This window comes from Phalacrocorax carbo, chromosome 3 (genome assembly GCF_963921805.1).
Source record: "Phalacrocorax carbo chromosome 3, bPhaCar2.1, whole genome shotgun sequence".
NCBI classification, from domain to species: domain Eukaryota; kingdom Metazoa; phylum Chordata; class Aves; order Suliformes; family Phalacrocoracidae; genus Phalacrocorax; species Phalacrocorax carbo.
The window spans coordinates 101,480,332-101,492,951 of record NC_087515.1 but is presented as its reverse complement, the minus strand read 5'-3'; the positions used below and the strand labels follow the sequence as shown (position 1 = coordinate 101,492,951).

Sequence of the window (12,620 nt, the reverse complement as noted above, 5' to 3'; positions counted from 1 at the left end):
CGTGACAAACAACTAAGCATAGCAGAAGCCAGCAGACAGACCTTGTGCGCTAAAACTTGAAGTTGAGATGTTATGTTCATTTTGGGTGGAGGGGGGGAATTATGCAAAGCCCATATTTTCATGTATCGTGCTTTGCTTTCATCAACATCTTTTTGAAGTTGGAAGCACATCATGTTTGGCGCTGATATAGAATGAGAATGTCAAATTCTGTTTCAGATAATGCTGCTGATATTTTCATGGGAGTATGCCTGTAATTCGTTATTCATCAGTGCAGTTAGATTCATTAAAATAAGGTTTTACTTGAAAAAATTGGAAAATGAAAATTTAATGATGTCAAATGAGTCATCGTTTTCTCTTAAGAATTGAAAGTCTATAATCAGATAACAAAGGGGAAAACAGCTCCACCACTTACTGAAAAGGGCAGTTTAGACCATTAGCTGTGGCGTTATTCTGTCTAAACAAAATGAAGAAAATTATGAAAGAATATAACAGTTCTTATTGGTTTATTCCAGCACGTTTCAGTAAATGAAAAGTCCTAGGAAATATTTTTAATGTATCTCCTTCTAACTGGGTGACATGCAAACAACCACATGCTGGATTGATAAAAATAAATCAGTCACTTTGCAAGCTTCCCTTTTAAGAGTCGCCGTGCAGGATGACATGTATTTCAAAAGGGCGTAACGCATTAAACTTCATCTTTATTTAAGCTCAAGGGTGAGAGAATTTTACATGGAAACCAAGTATTTGTTACTGGAGAAAGTAAATCATAAAGAAATCTTTTGACTCCTGCAGGGACAGGTTTGTTTGTTCACTTTCCTGCAGCACTTGTTCTGTAGACACAAAACTAAACTGTTCATGGTTTAAAGATTGGACACTCCTGATGTTATCTTTCTGTGATAGTGCATACAAATTTCAGAACAGTTAGGAGTTTAAAACTAATTGCCCATACAAACCACGTCACAAAAATGTATCCCATGCACACTTTTGAAAACATTACTCATAATTGGGTAATTTCCTCACCCACAACTGGCTAAAGAAAAATGCAGATAATTTAAAACAAAAGATCAGCTCAAAACTCTCTCTCAAGGCTTCCAGAGTAGCAGGCAATGGCATGAAGATATGCCTTAAATCAACAGCAGGAAACCAGGCAAGAGAAATATCTAGACAGGAGCTCTACAAGGCAGCATGGAAACAAAGTGGATGCTAAACCAAGTATTGTTTTCCATATTTTCCCCAGCAATTTTACTCCTCGTTCAGAATCCCTAAGAAGCAATGGGGTTTTGTGTTATGCTTTCATCCCCCTGACCTATGAATACAGAGTCACGAAATGAGGCGCCCGCCAAGCAGGCTCGTACTCTGGATCCTTCTGGGATCTCCTGCGGCAGCGTCCAAGCCGGGCGGGCAACTTCCCTGACGAGGAGCAAGGCGCAGGTGAGGGTTGGCAGCAAAGCAAGCGAGCGGAAGCTCTGCAGTTGCAAAACGGACCAGCTCTGCACATATTTACAGTGTGGTCAATAACTGGGCTCGGGGTTGCTTTCTGGACAGAGGGAGGTCTGGCACGTACAGCAAGCACAGCTTTTCTTAAAGTAGCCCCTTGCTTTGGAAATGACACGGATCAGCAGGCCGGTTAGGGCAATATGAATGAAGAGTTGACGTTTCGTGGGGAAAAAACAAGGAATGAAAGAGGACATTACGTATATCATGCAAAATGAAAAGTTTGCTGCGTGATTTCATTAACAAAAGACCACAACGATATGTACTCAGGTAAATAGAACAACTTCTGACCTTGAAATTGCGTGCTAAATAAATTACCTCAGAGCGAAAGTGATGAGTTCTCATGACAGCATCTGGAAGGGAAGCAGAAAGACACACAGGCTGCATCCAGCTCCGCCTCAGGTTTCCCTCCGGCTAACGGCTCGATCCCATCGCTCGCCCTTCAGCGCACGTTCCCGGGCGGGCTCCGGCTCTCCCGGCCCGCCTGGCAGCTCCGCCCGGCATTTATATTTAATTCACGGGGAAGAAGTTGAGCATAAAGTTCTGCTGCACTTGAGAGGCCGGGCAGGGTTGGAGGTTTGGGGGCGGGGGGGGGGGGGGGTCCCAGCCCCTCACCTCCCTCCCGCCGGCCGAGGTTTCGCTAAGGGATGGGTGGAGACAAGGCTGCCGCAGTCCTGGGCTCGGCTTGAATTTTCTTGCGAGCCTTCGCCCGGCTGAGCCGAGGCGGAGCGGCCCTCCGCCGGCGGGAGGGGCCGGGGCATCCCCCTGCGCCCCCGGGGACAAGCAGCATCTCTTACCTCGGCTCCTTGAGCGGCCTGAAAAGACGGATTTGATGGGATGCCTCCCTTTCTGGAGCCTGCGGTGCCAGCAGCAGAAGAATAAAATCGTGGCGATGGTCCCCAGCAGCAGCAGGAGCAAGAAGAGGGCGCACTGGATGCTGTAGGGTCTCAGCAGCACCAGGAAAGCCGCGGCGATCATGGCTCAAGCGCCCGGCTGCCCCTGGGCGTCCGCGGGTCTGCGGCGAGCGGCGGCGGGGGGCCGGGCAGAGCCGGGAGGGGGCCGGGCGGCGGCAGCGGGCAGCCTCTCCCCCAGCCAGCGGGGCGGGCATCGCCGCCGGCGCCGCGCTGCGGGAGGAGGGAGGGAGGTGGCGGCGCGGGGGAGGCGGAGGCGGAGACGGGGAGAGGAGGAGGAGGTGCGGGATGAGATTCAGGCCGTGACTCAGCAGCGACCACCGCGGTGGCGGCGACGGTTGCGGCGGGTCTTTCCCGCTTCCCCCCCTCCCCGCACCCGCGCGGCAGCCGGGAGCGAGGAGCGCGGCGGGCGGGGCGGGGCGGGGCGGGGCTGAGCTGGGCGGGGCGGAGCAGCGGCACGGGGCGGGGGGGAGGGGGAGGAGGAGGAGGAGGGTACGGCCGCCGGTGTCGCCGGAAGGGAGTGAGAAAGGGGCACGGCGGAGCCCGCCGCTGCGGGGACGTGGCCGGGGCGGCCGGTGACATCACGCGCTGGAGCCGCTGCAGAGGGAGGCGGAAAATGGCTGCTGCGAGGTACCGGGGAGGGGGAGGGGGACACACAGGCAGGGGGCTTCCCCGCGCGGGGCGGGGACCCCCAGGGGGCGAGGCGCGGGACGGCGGCAGCCCGCGCAGGTCCGTGGGCGCCGGCGGGGGCGGGGGGCCCGCAGCCCGCTCCCGAGCGGGCAGACCCCGGAGCCGGGGCGCCGACTGCGGCCCGTTCCGTGGCAAAGGTGTCGCAGGGCTTGGGAAACGTTAACCAGGTACATCGTGACGAGGGACGTCGTGTGGTGCCGGGAGCGGGGCGGTGGGCGCGGGAGGGAGCGGCACCCCCTTCCCGCGGGGCCGTGCGTGGAGGCACGCGCCGAGTCCGGGGCTTGTGTACCGGCGGCGTGTCGTCCGCGCGCGGGGCGCGACGCTGCCCGCGTGGGCGCCGCGGAGTTGGGTGGCGCAGGGCTGGCCGCAGCCGCGGGTGCTGCGGAGCAGCCCCGCCGAGGTACCCCCGTACTGCAGTCAGCTGCAGCGCGCTGCAGCAGAGGCCGTCCCCGTGCCTCCCCTGCCCCGGGGCTGGCGCGTCGCCGTGCGGGTCGCTGGTGCGGGCAGTAAGACGAGTTTCTCTCTGGCACTGTTACTGCCTCGGTAGCTGTTACTTTAACGGCAGTCCATGCTTTAAAAAAAACTGTTTCGGAGGTCTTTGAAAATGCGGCTTTAAACTCTCTCATGCTACCAAACACACACACACACAAAAAAATCACATGCTGAAAACGTATCCAGACAATATTTTGCAATACTGTGTTTGCCTGTGTTACTGGGGGAAAAGTTAGGGTTAATTCGGGACGAAATTCATTTCATGCCTCTTTGATGCGTGTGTATAAATGAGAGGCACGTTTCCGAAGCTTTATAGAAATAATGAAAATCTCCGGGAACGTCGGAATAACGTTGAAATGTTACTGCTTTACGTGGCTGCCATAAAACTGTCCAGAAAAGCATGTGCAAATTTAAATTAAACTACAGAATACATAAGCTGGAAGGACAGAGAGGGAAATGTATCTGTGGTAGCTTAAATAAGAACAGGAAAAAAGATCGCTAGAATACTAAAATTCTTTTATCACTGAGCTAATAACATCATAACACTTTACCCTTAATGTTAGGGAAATCCATTTTCATTGAAAGATTGTCCTGATACCAGGTTGGGGGGCTAAATAAAGAAAGAAAAAAAAAAAATTTAGGTCTCTAATATTTTATTCCGGGAATTTTGTATCATTTCATGCTGCATGCCAACACAGGGAGCCAAAATCGCCTGCCGTATTACTTTGTACAATGGAAAGTTGCTACGCTGCAGCCTTTGATTTAAAGCTTTCCCTCGCTGCCCAGGAGCTGACAAATGCTGTGAGGCTGTGTTGCATCACGTGGTGCAATATTGAAATCTTTCCTAATACCGCAGTACACTGCAGTAAAATGGTTTTAATGCAGATTACCTGGAGATTATTCAAAGGGTTCATCTTCCCTCACCGTAACACAAAACAAACCAGTGTGATCCTGCCGGCAGCGCGCTGCCCTGCTGCAGTGCTTCACTGCAGTAGAGTGCAGGAGGAGGAAACTTTTCGACACCTTTCCCTCTGCGCTGATTTATTGTTTCGGGATGGGATGGTAGGGGAAATGTAGCACAGCACGCACTGCACGGTAAATTGCAGAGACCTGAGAGGGAGCAGTTATTTTCACAATCGTGAAGCAGTGCATAGAGAACATCTGACAGCCAAATCTCTAAGTTAGCTTGTTAGTTTAAGGTTTATAGCTTTTCCCTTATAAGACTTAGAGCTCATTGGTGTCTTGAGGATAATATTTTGCCAAAAGGCTATAATAATAATAAATTTCATGACAACTGCTTTTTTTTTTTTTTCAAATGCAAAAGAGAGTGCAGTTTAGTACAAGAAATGCTGATGTGTGATTTTTTTCAGAGAGCTACTGCTCCAGGCTTCTGAGTCAACTGTCTCACATGTATACCAAACTGCTTCTATGGCTTGCTCTATATTCATTACTGCTCTGTGTTTGTTAGATACTGTGGGGTTTGGTAGTGTGGTTAATTAAATGAAGTTTTCTATATATTGCCTTTTTAACCTAAGCTTCTTTACAGAATGTTTTTCAGGGAACTTTTCATAAATCTTAAGGATGACAAACAGAGAAGAGAAAAGGAATGAAGAGAGAAGGTTCAAACAAAACTGTTGGCTCTCAGCTGAGATTTGACCTCAGAAGGAGAATCCAGGAGGTGAAGCTATTTCAGAGAAGAGGAAGTAAAAGAAGGTAACAAAGCCTTGAGACTAATGGTGGCAAAAGTGTGTGGAATGGCAAGGCAGGACAGAGAGAGATGTAAGTTCTTGGAGGCTGAAGCAAGCCCAGAAGAGTCTTGTAAGCTCTGAAGGCAGCCTTCGACCCTGAAATATTTAATGGGTGCTGCTGCCATTTCAGGGTACACACGGTGTGGCCGCAATTTTGCAGAGATGTGAGAAGATGGGAGGTAGCACCCTGCAGGTGCTTGTTTTGATGGGGATCACAGGGAAACAGAGCAGTGACAGAGTCATGGGCGTAGCTGAAGTTTTTGGCAGGAGGCTTGGGAGCAGCTTCAGAGACTCCACAGTAAAAAGGCAACGAGCAAATGCTTGCAGCGGAAAGGGACAGGACAGGAGGGGAGGCTCTTTCTCTGGCTGCAGTCACTCTCAAAGGCAGTTGTTTACCTATTTTTCCCACGTTGCTTGAGGGCGGGGAACAGCATGGAAATTGTGTCAAATTTCTGCAGTTTAATGGAAGAGTTGAGCAGGAAATATGTTGTAGCAGCAGCTGCCTTCCTGCAGGGAGGCAAGGCAGCGTTGACCTAAAATATTCCTTCAGCCAGTCTCTCATGATAACCTGTTCTGACTTAGCGGTCTTGCCCAGCAAGGCTGAAGGCAGAGGTACTTTCTTCCCTTACTCTTGCCCTGTATTCCTGTAGAACTGCAGTACCGTTTATGGACTAGTGTGTATTCCTTGATAATTTACATGAGGTTCAGCAACTCTTTTTAAAATAAACTAAAAATCCTAGTTAAGTACAGCGGGTTAGGCTGAAAGGAGAACAAAAAGTTACAAAAAGAAAATATGATGGTATTTTGTGTGGAGAAGCCACGTCTGCAGAGATCTGCTGACTTCCTCTGATGTGAGCTGTGGGATTCAAGGGCACTCAGCAACTCTGAGAAGGCACCGCTCTGCTCCTACGGATTCAGGCCTCGTAGACCTCATTTTGCAATTGTGAGACTCCCTGTATCAGTGAGCCGAAAGAGAAGGGTCACGTGCTACATCTGGTGATGTGGGCATAAGAATAGGAGATGATACATGATACGATTCCAGAGGAGTTGCTGAGTAAGTGAAAGGGTAAGACAATTCCTCTTCGCTGGTATGTAGGTATCCTTTAAGGACTGTGTTTCTACTAATTAATTATAATTAAGTAAAATATTCTGCTTAAATGACTACTTAACTGGTTAGAAGGGCTCTCTAATCATCTAATACTTCTTAACAAAATATTTGGGTTTTTTCTAATCAAAGAGGGGCCAAAGTAAATACAGTAAAAACAAAAGAAGCAAGCAAAATAAATACAGAAAATGGCATAGTCTCTGGGTATTGTCAACTTCATTCAATGAAATAATTGACTTTCCCTCTCAATATTCTACTCCATGGGTTACACGCTGCCCTCAATGTGCTTCCTAGCATTTTAAGCATGATGTACAAGATGATATTGTGGGATTTTCTGGTAGCTGATTAAACCTTATAAAATACATTCTTCAGCTGAAAGATTAACCATTTCCAGCTTGATATAGACGTCACATTTAAAACAAAAATGTTATGTGAATGATATGTTCTGTTCTAAATTTCAGCAAGGTTATTGCAACTCCTTTTCTGCAAAGCTTGTTAAATTGCTTGCTCCATACAGTGCTTTGTGTGTTTGGAAGGCACGCTAGCATTAGCTAATTTTCACAATATCCTTGAAATTAGGTACATATGTATTATTATTTCAGATACTTTGAAAAGAGAAGCTAAACTGTAAAGGTGGTTCAATTTACCCAAGACCAAACCGCGTGATGCCAGTGCTGCAGACTAGAGCCCTTCATGACTGGAACATTTTACCATCTGCAGGTGTCTTAGGTGACCATGTAAAACGAAACTCTGCCTGCTTTATATATGTAGAGGTAATTAGCCTTATTTTGCAGGTTCATCCACTCACACAACTTGCATGTTTTGATTCTCTCGGTTTATTAGATTGAATGTAAATCGAATGGAGTCTGAGCCATGCAGTTGTGCGCTCACGGCTTACAATGTTGCTGGAAAAATGCTGGCAGGAATTCTATGGGCATAGTTTGACTTTGCAGACAGAGAGCCTGATCTTGAGCCTAGATCGAAATATACTGTTAAAGCTCCCATGGCTTGCTTTTTTTTTATTACAGCAGTGATATGCCCCTTTGTCCTTGGTGCTCTGTACTCATTTTTGGCAGTGTTTAATGTAGCAGTTGTCAATCTGAATGTGGCCTTGCATCCCAGAGGGAATTGCACTTCATTAGTATTTTATGTATATAATTGGAAGTTGCTAAAGGATTGTTTCAGACCAATATACAACACTGGTTGTTCAGCTCTTATTTTATAAAGTTACATTGAACTACATACACAGACATTTAATTTTACAGGAGGGGAAAAAAAATAGCTCTTATAAGGTTTGAGGCTGTTCTCCTTGCAGGGAAGATGCCTTTCTGTCCATTCGCCTACATGCACGCAGGACTACCCTTAGTTGCAGTAGTATTCCCTGGAGTGAGAGGACAGCATGTATGTCTCATGTTCTAGCTCATGACCTTTAATAGTAATGATAGTAATGCAGATATATTTTTATTTTTTTTTTAAACTGGAGATCATCAAGTTCATTCCCTCGTACCAACATGCTGCAAAACCAGAGCAACTGAGGAAGAGCTTTGGAGTAAAAGATCAGGCACTTCGAGTACTAACCGGGCATGACTTCTAACCTATCATCACCCACCGATGACAGCCAGTAAAGACACATGAGTAGAGATAGTTAAGATGCCGCTAGATTATTAAATACTGACCGGAGCTCAAGCCTGGAATTTTCTAGCTGGTATTTCATTTCTATGCTCTCAGAGTTGAAGGGAGAATGACACTGATAGTAATGCTTTGGGGCAGCACAGCTTATCAAAATATATAAGATAGCTTATGCCACCTTATAAAAAGAGTAAGATGCCTCCTTTTACAAACTCTCCCATCAGGTTATCGGTGGGTTTGTTTGAACAAGCCCAATTTGAAAGCACATTAGCTGCATATGGCAAGTATGTCTGATATTTTCTCAGTCTTCTAGGAAAAGGGCATTTGACTGCTTGGGCTGTTACATAGAGCAAGTGCAGTTTTTGCACCTCAGCACAGATTTGCATGTGGTCAAACTTCCCCTAATGATGTTGCCTTCCCACAAACATCTGTAGACAAAATAAGTGAATATATGACTGGTCTTTAACCTTTATAATCTGGGAGCTGTTAAGATGTGTTCTTTTGAATTACCCAAGCCAGATCAGAATGAGTACAGCCAAGTGCTGGACTCTACAGAGCCACGCTGATTTGTTTCTCCTCCTCCTACTTAATGCTTCTAAGAGTTTGGATATATTAACCTGCATGGAAGGAGCTTTCATGTGACCGTTCAAATTCCTGTAGCTTAGGTATCTCACCCAGTTCAATAAATGAACTGATTTTTGTCGGTCTCTAAATTTCATTGAGCATGACATTTGTGAATAAGCAAATTGAAGTGGGTATTAGTTTTCCATCTGTCTGCTGTGAACGAGCTATTTAATACAGATTCTAATGTGTGATGTAGAATTAAGATAACTTCCTGCATCTTGTTATTTGGCATCTTGTTAGCTTTATGGGGATCTTTCACTGAGTGTGGAATCAAAATACAGATAAATAAATGTATGTGGTTTATAGGCATGTGAGGTATCTAAGCTCCTATTTAAACTCGGTTCAATCATTGGGGCCCAGAGAACAGTTGACTTCCCTAAATTTATGTGTTTAGTGCCATTTGAGGTGCTTGGAGTTAGAAACTGCCCTCATGAGCTTGGAAAGAGGGTCTAGGCCTTATGTCAGATATATGCCCATCAGAAGAGGCAGTTGGAGGCCAGGCATAATAGTTTATGGGATCTAAGATTCCACCATGCATTTTTTTTCAGGAACGGAATTGAGTACCAGAGCATTTGAAATAAGCTGAATTGCTCTCCAGGGAGCTTTAATTGTGTTCAATAGGGGTTTTAGTCTTATGACTGTTGGATTTGCTCCAGGCTGAGACGGCAATTGTGATAGAAGGGACGGCAGTTGTGATAAGAGCTGTGGGAGATCTGCACTTCTGGAATAGAAACTGAAGGCCAAACAGAATACCAGAGGACACTGACACTAGACACTGATGTTTCAGAAGCCAAACTGATCCTCCAGTGACTACAGTCATAACATAGATACCTCGTGTACCAGTGACATCTAAATGTAAACATCTTAATCTAGAACTGAATCCTGTCCTGAAAGCCCAATAACGATGCCAGGTTGTGATCTTGAAATTTACTAAAGCTAATGCCACGTTTCACTGTTGGTGAAATAAATTATTACTTAGAACAAAAGTTGTAGACATACTAAATATACCTGCTTAATAAATTCATTATTCTTCTTTTCTTATCACTCAGTATTACAAATAAAATCAATGGTTTGATGTGAAAATCGGAGCTTTTCCAATAAACTTCTTCAAGCTTTTCATTTAAGCCACAGTCCTACAAAGGGCTTTGGCATATTTAGGTATTAATGTTATTTTGTATAGAACTTCTGGGTTGCTAAAACTTAGAGTGTGGAGGGCACTAATGTGGAAAATAATACAGCTCCATGAATTCCTTGGGCAACTCAAATGGATTTTGGTGTGTGGGGGAAGGTATAGGCCAAATTCTGTATATAAGCCTGTGGACTGTAAATGCTGCTGAGGCTTTGAAGTCAATGAGATAATCTGTGTAAATAAGGCAAGAAGATGTTGCATCACTTAGAAAAGTATCTCAGATGATTTCATAGCTAGTCACACCAGGATAGCGATGTACAGTCAGGAAGCAAGCTGGTGGATATCAGTAATAAAAATCATGTAGTTTTATCCTTCCTGTGGAAGACAAGTGAGATCACTTTTGTGCATTTATTGTCTTGGAAGTTGCAGTAATGTTCTGATAGATGCTTCCCCAGATTTCCAGCTGGATTTGGAACACAGTGATACTGATGATTCTAGAAAATCTGTACTCTGTATTTCTCAGCTGAGAGCAGCAGATTTGTGCTTTTAAGTTATATTTTCCTGTAAAATGACTAATATACCACACTGTAAATCTTTTGAGCAGTAACAACACTTCTGCATTCTTCCAACAGTGCCTAATTCCACTGAAATCACTAGGAAATCTTACTCTGGTTTCAGGGGAATAAGATTAGAACCCACAACAGGGCATACAGTGTAGTTAAATATGGTCATGTTTTCCATCATACTCTTGGTACAGAGGACTGGGAATTTTGAGACCTCAGTGCAGCCCAGGGGTTTTACACAAACGTTATATTTAATGTCCTGACAAGTTCCATATAAGATATCAGTCTAAGTAACACAAACCAAATCTGTGACTGCCGCTCATTATGCTGAACTGGAAATAAATAGTTTTGAGTGAGGTAGATGGAATTTCCAGTCCAGTAAAGGTTTTTTGTTTTGTTTTTCCAAGGAAAACTGGGATTATCAAAGGCTGAATTTAGAGGGTAGGCAATATAAAATGTTAGTACTTTATTACGGATGTGTTGCACGGTTGCGGTGCAGTTTCTTGTTTTGCTGAAATCAGTGGCAAAACCCTATTTCAAGCTGGCAGAATCAGACCCACTGAGTGGACCTGCAGGCTCATGTTGTAAATTTGTAATACTTTACACTGCGTTTACTGAAAGGAAAAAGAAATAATGATCTCAGCATGCCATCTGCCAACTCTCTGGCTGAATGGAACAGACTATGTCAGTCAAAGGGTGAGATATGTCTTTAAATTACTTTTGTGTTTTGGGGTTTGTTTTATTTTCTGGCTTTTTGGGTTGCTTAGTAACAATATCTGTGTGCAAATTTGTAGCATCTGTGCAGAATGTGAGGTGTTAACACATTTGTAAAAATTAAGGGTCCAATTAATCTTTCATCTGCAAGCTTTAAAAATAAGTAGCTCCTTTCTTTTTTTTCCCCCTTCTACAAATCACCTGCTTTTAGAAAAAGTAAAGATAGATGTGTGTCTTAGAACAGTGGTACATCATAAATTTGCACTTCAGTACTCCTCAAATAAGTTGCTAGTGTTTTCAAATGGAGAGTTAAGTAACTTGCAAGACATAAGCAGCTTTCAAAGGTCATGTAATTCTGCCTCTGTGGTTAGTAGCTGCACACAGGGTAATGTCTGCGAGCGATTATATATCTTCCAATTAAACCACTGAACAAAGCACTCTGTCGGAAATCTTACTTGATGACTTGCAGAACTGTGTTAGAAGGATTTAAAACAGAGAACCAGACACACTTTAACAGACTTCATACTTCATCCTTTTGGCTCCCTATAGCAGAAGGGCCACTGGAATCTATCCTGCTATTCAAAAGTAGAAAAAGCTAATATAGGATGAGCTGGACCAAGTCAGGTTCTGTAAGGAGACATACTGTATAGTCACTGAATAGTCAGTGGAGAGAAACAGGCTCTCCCAGACAGTAAGTCATCTGCTGTCCTTTAGATAACGTGTCATAGGGTAAGATGAATCACCTCTCCTTCTGTGGTGACTGAGCCAAACATGGTTAGACAACCTCTCGCTTTTAAGGCAGTAAAAGTTGGTAAGATTAATCCCACTCCCCAGGTTTTTTTGTTTTCTCATGATGCAGTATATTTTTGCCTTTGATCTGTTTTGGCAAATAAAACATTTTAGAGGGAGGCATCTGCAGCAGTCCTGACTTGGACAAGGTTCACATTGACTCCAGTGGAAGAACAGGGTGAGAAAACACTGCAGGACTTTTCTTCCAGGAAGTGAAAAGCTCCTTTTCCTCATTAGAGACATTTTGTTCTACCTTTTCACCCCCTTTAATCACTGGCTAGCGATGATGCCAGCAGACAGTTAGATATTATCCCCAGGGTCCATGGATTGTCACAAAAAAATTCTGTGAAAAAAACGTAAAAATGTAGTCTGATTAATGTCTGCTGCAGGACCTGAAGCCATAGCTCTGTAACAGAAAAATACTAACAATCAATTACTGCACTCTGTTCCTTTTATTTGGCAATATAATTATTTAATCATTTTATCTGTAATGTGAACAGTTGAGCTGATGCCCAGCAGAGCCGCAGCAGAGGAGAGGGCACCTGGCCAGTTGCTGTTGCTGCCCCACAACAGCTTCCATGCCTTGACCTCTTCAAAAGCAGCAGCAGCAACAGGACACAGCACAAGCCTCGGAAAGCTGTCAGGAGGCTTTTGGAATCTTGCTGGGAGCTAAGGGAGTGGATCAACCCCATCCTTCCTCCATGACTATTTGTGAAATCCATTACTTATTTC

The 12,620-nt window shown here is 44.9% G+C and overlaps 2 protein-coding genes across 5 annotated transcripts in view; one reads left to right on the top strand and one right to left on the bottom strand.

The window, feature by feature from the left end:
* DST (dystonin) overlaps positions 1-2,546 on the bottom strand; it is a 316,491-nt gene extending 313,945 nt beyond the window's left edge. Inside the window, exons 1-2 of the mRNA XM_064447871.1 lie at positions 2,292-2,546; positions 1,813-1,847 (exon numbers count right to left, since the gene is read on the bottom strand). Of these exons, the coding sequence (XP_064303941.1) occupies positions 1,813-1,847; positions 2,292-2,472 (216 nt within the window). The 5' untranslated portion in view covers positions 2,473-2,546. The remainder of the gene's footprint in view (positions 1-1,812; positions 1,848-2,291) is intronic.
* BEND6 (BEN domain containing 6) overlaps positions 2,372-12,620 on the top strand; it is a 24,251-nt gene continuing 14,002 nt past the window's right edge. For 2 of the 4 annotated variants that reach the window (XM_064447880.1, XM_064447877.1), the window contains exons 1-2: positions 2,921-3,035; positions 5,134-5,300. The gene's annotated coding sequence lies outside the window, so the exon portion shown is untranslated. Of the gene's footprint in view, positions 2,434-2,920; positions 3,036-3,162; positions 3,263-5,133; positions 5,301-12,620 lie in introns of those variants that run through there. The other 2 variants (XM_064447879.1, XM_064447878.1) reach the window with 2 other exon arrangements.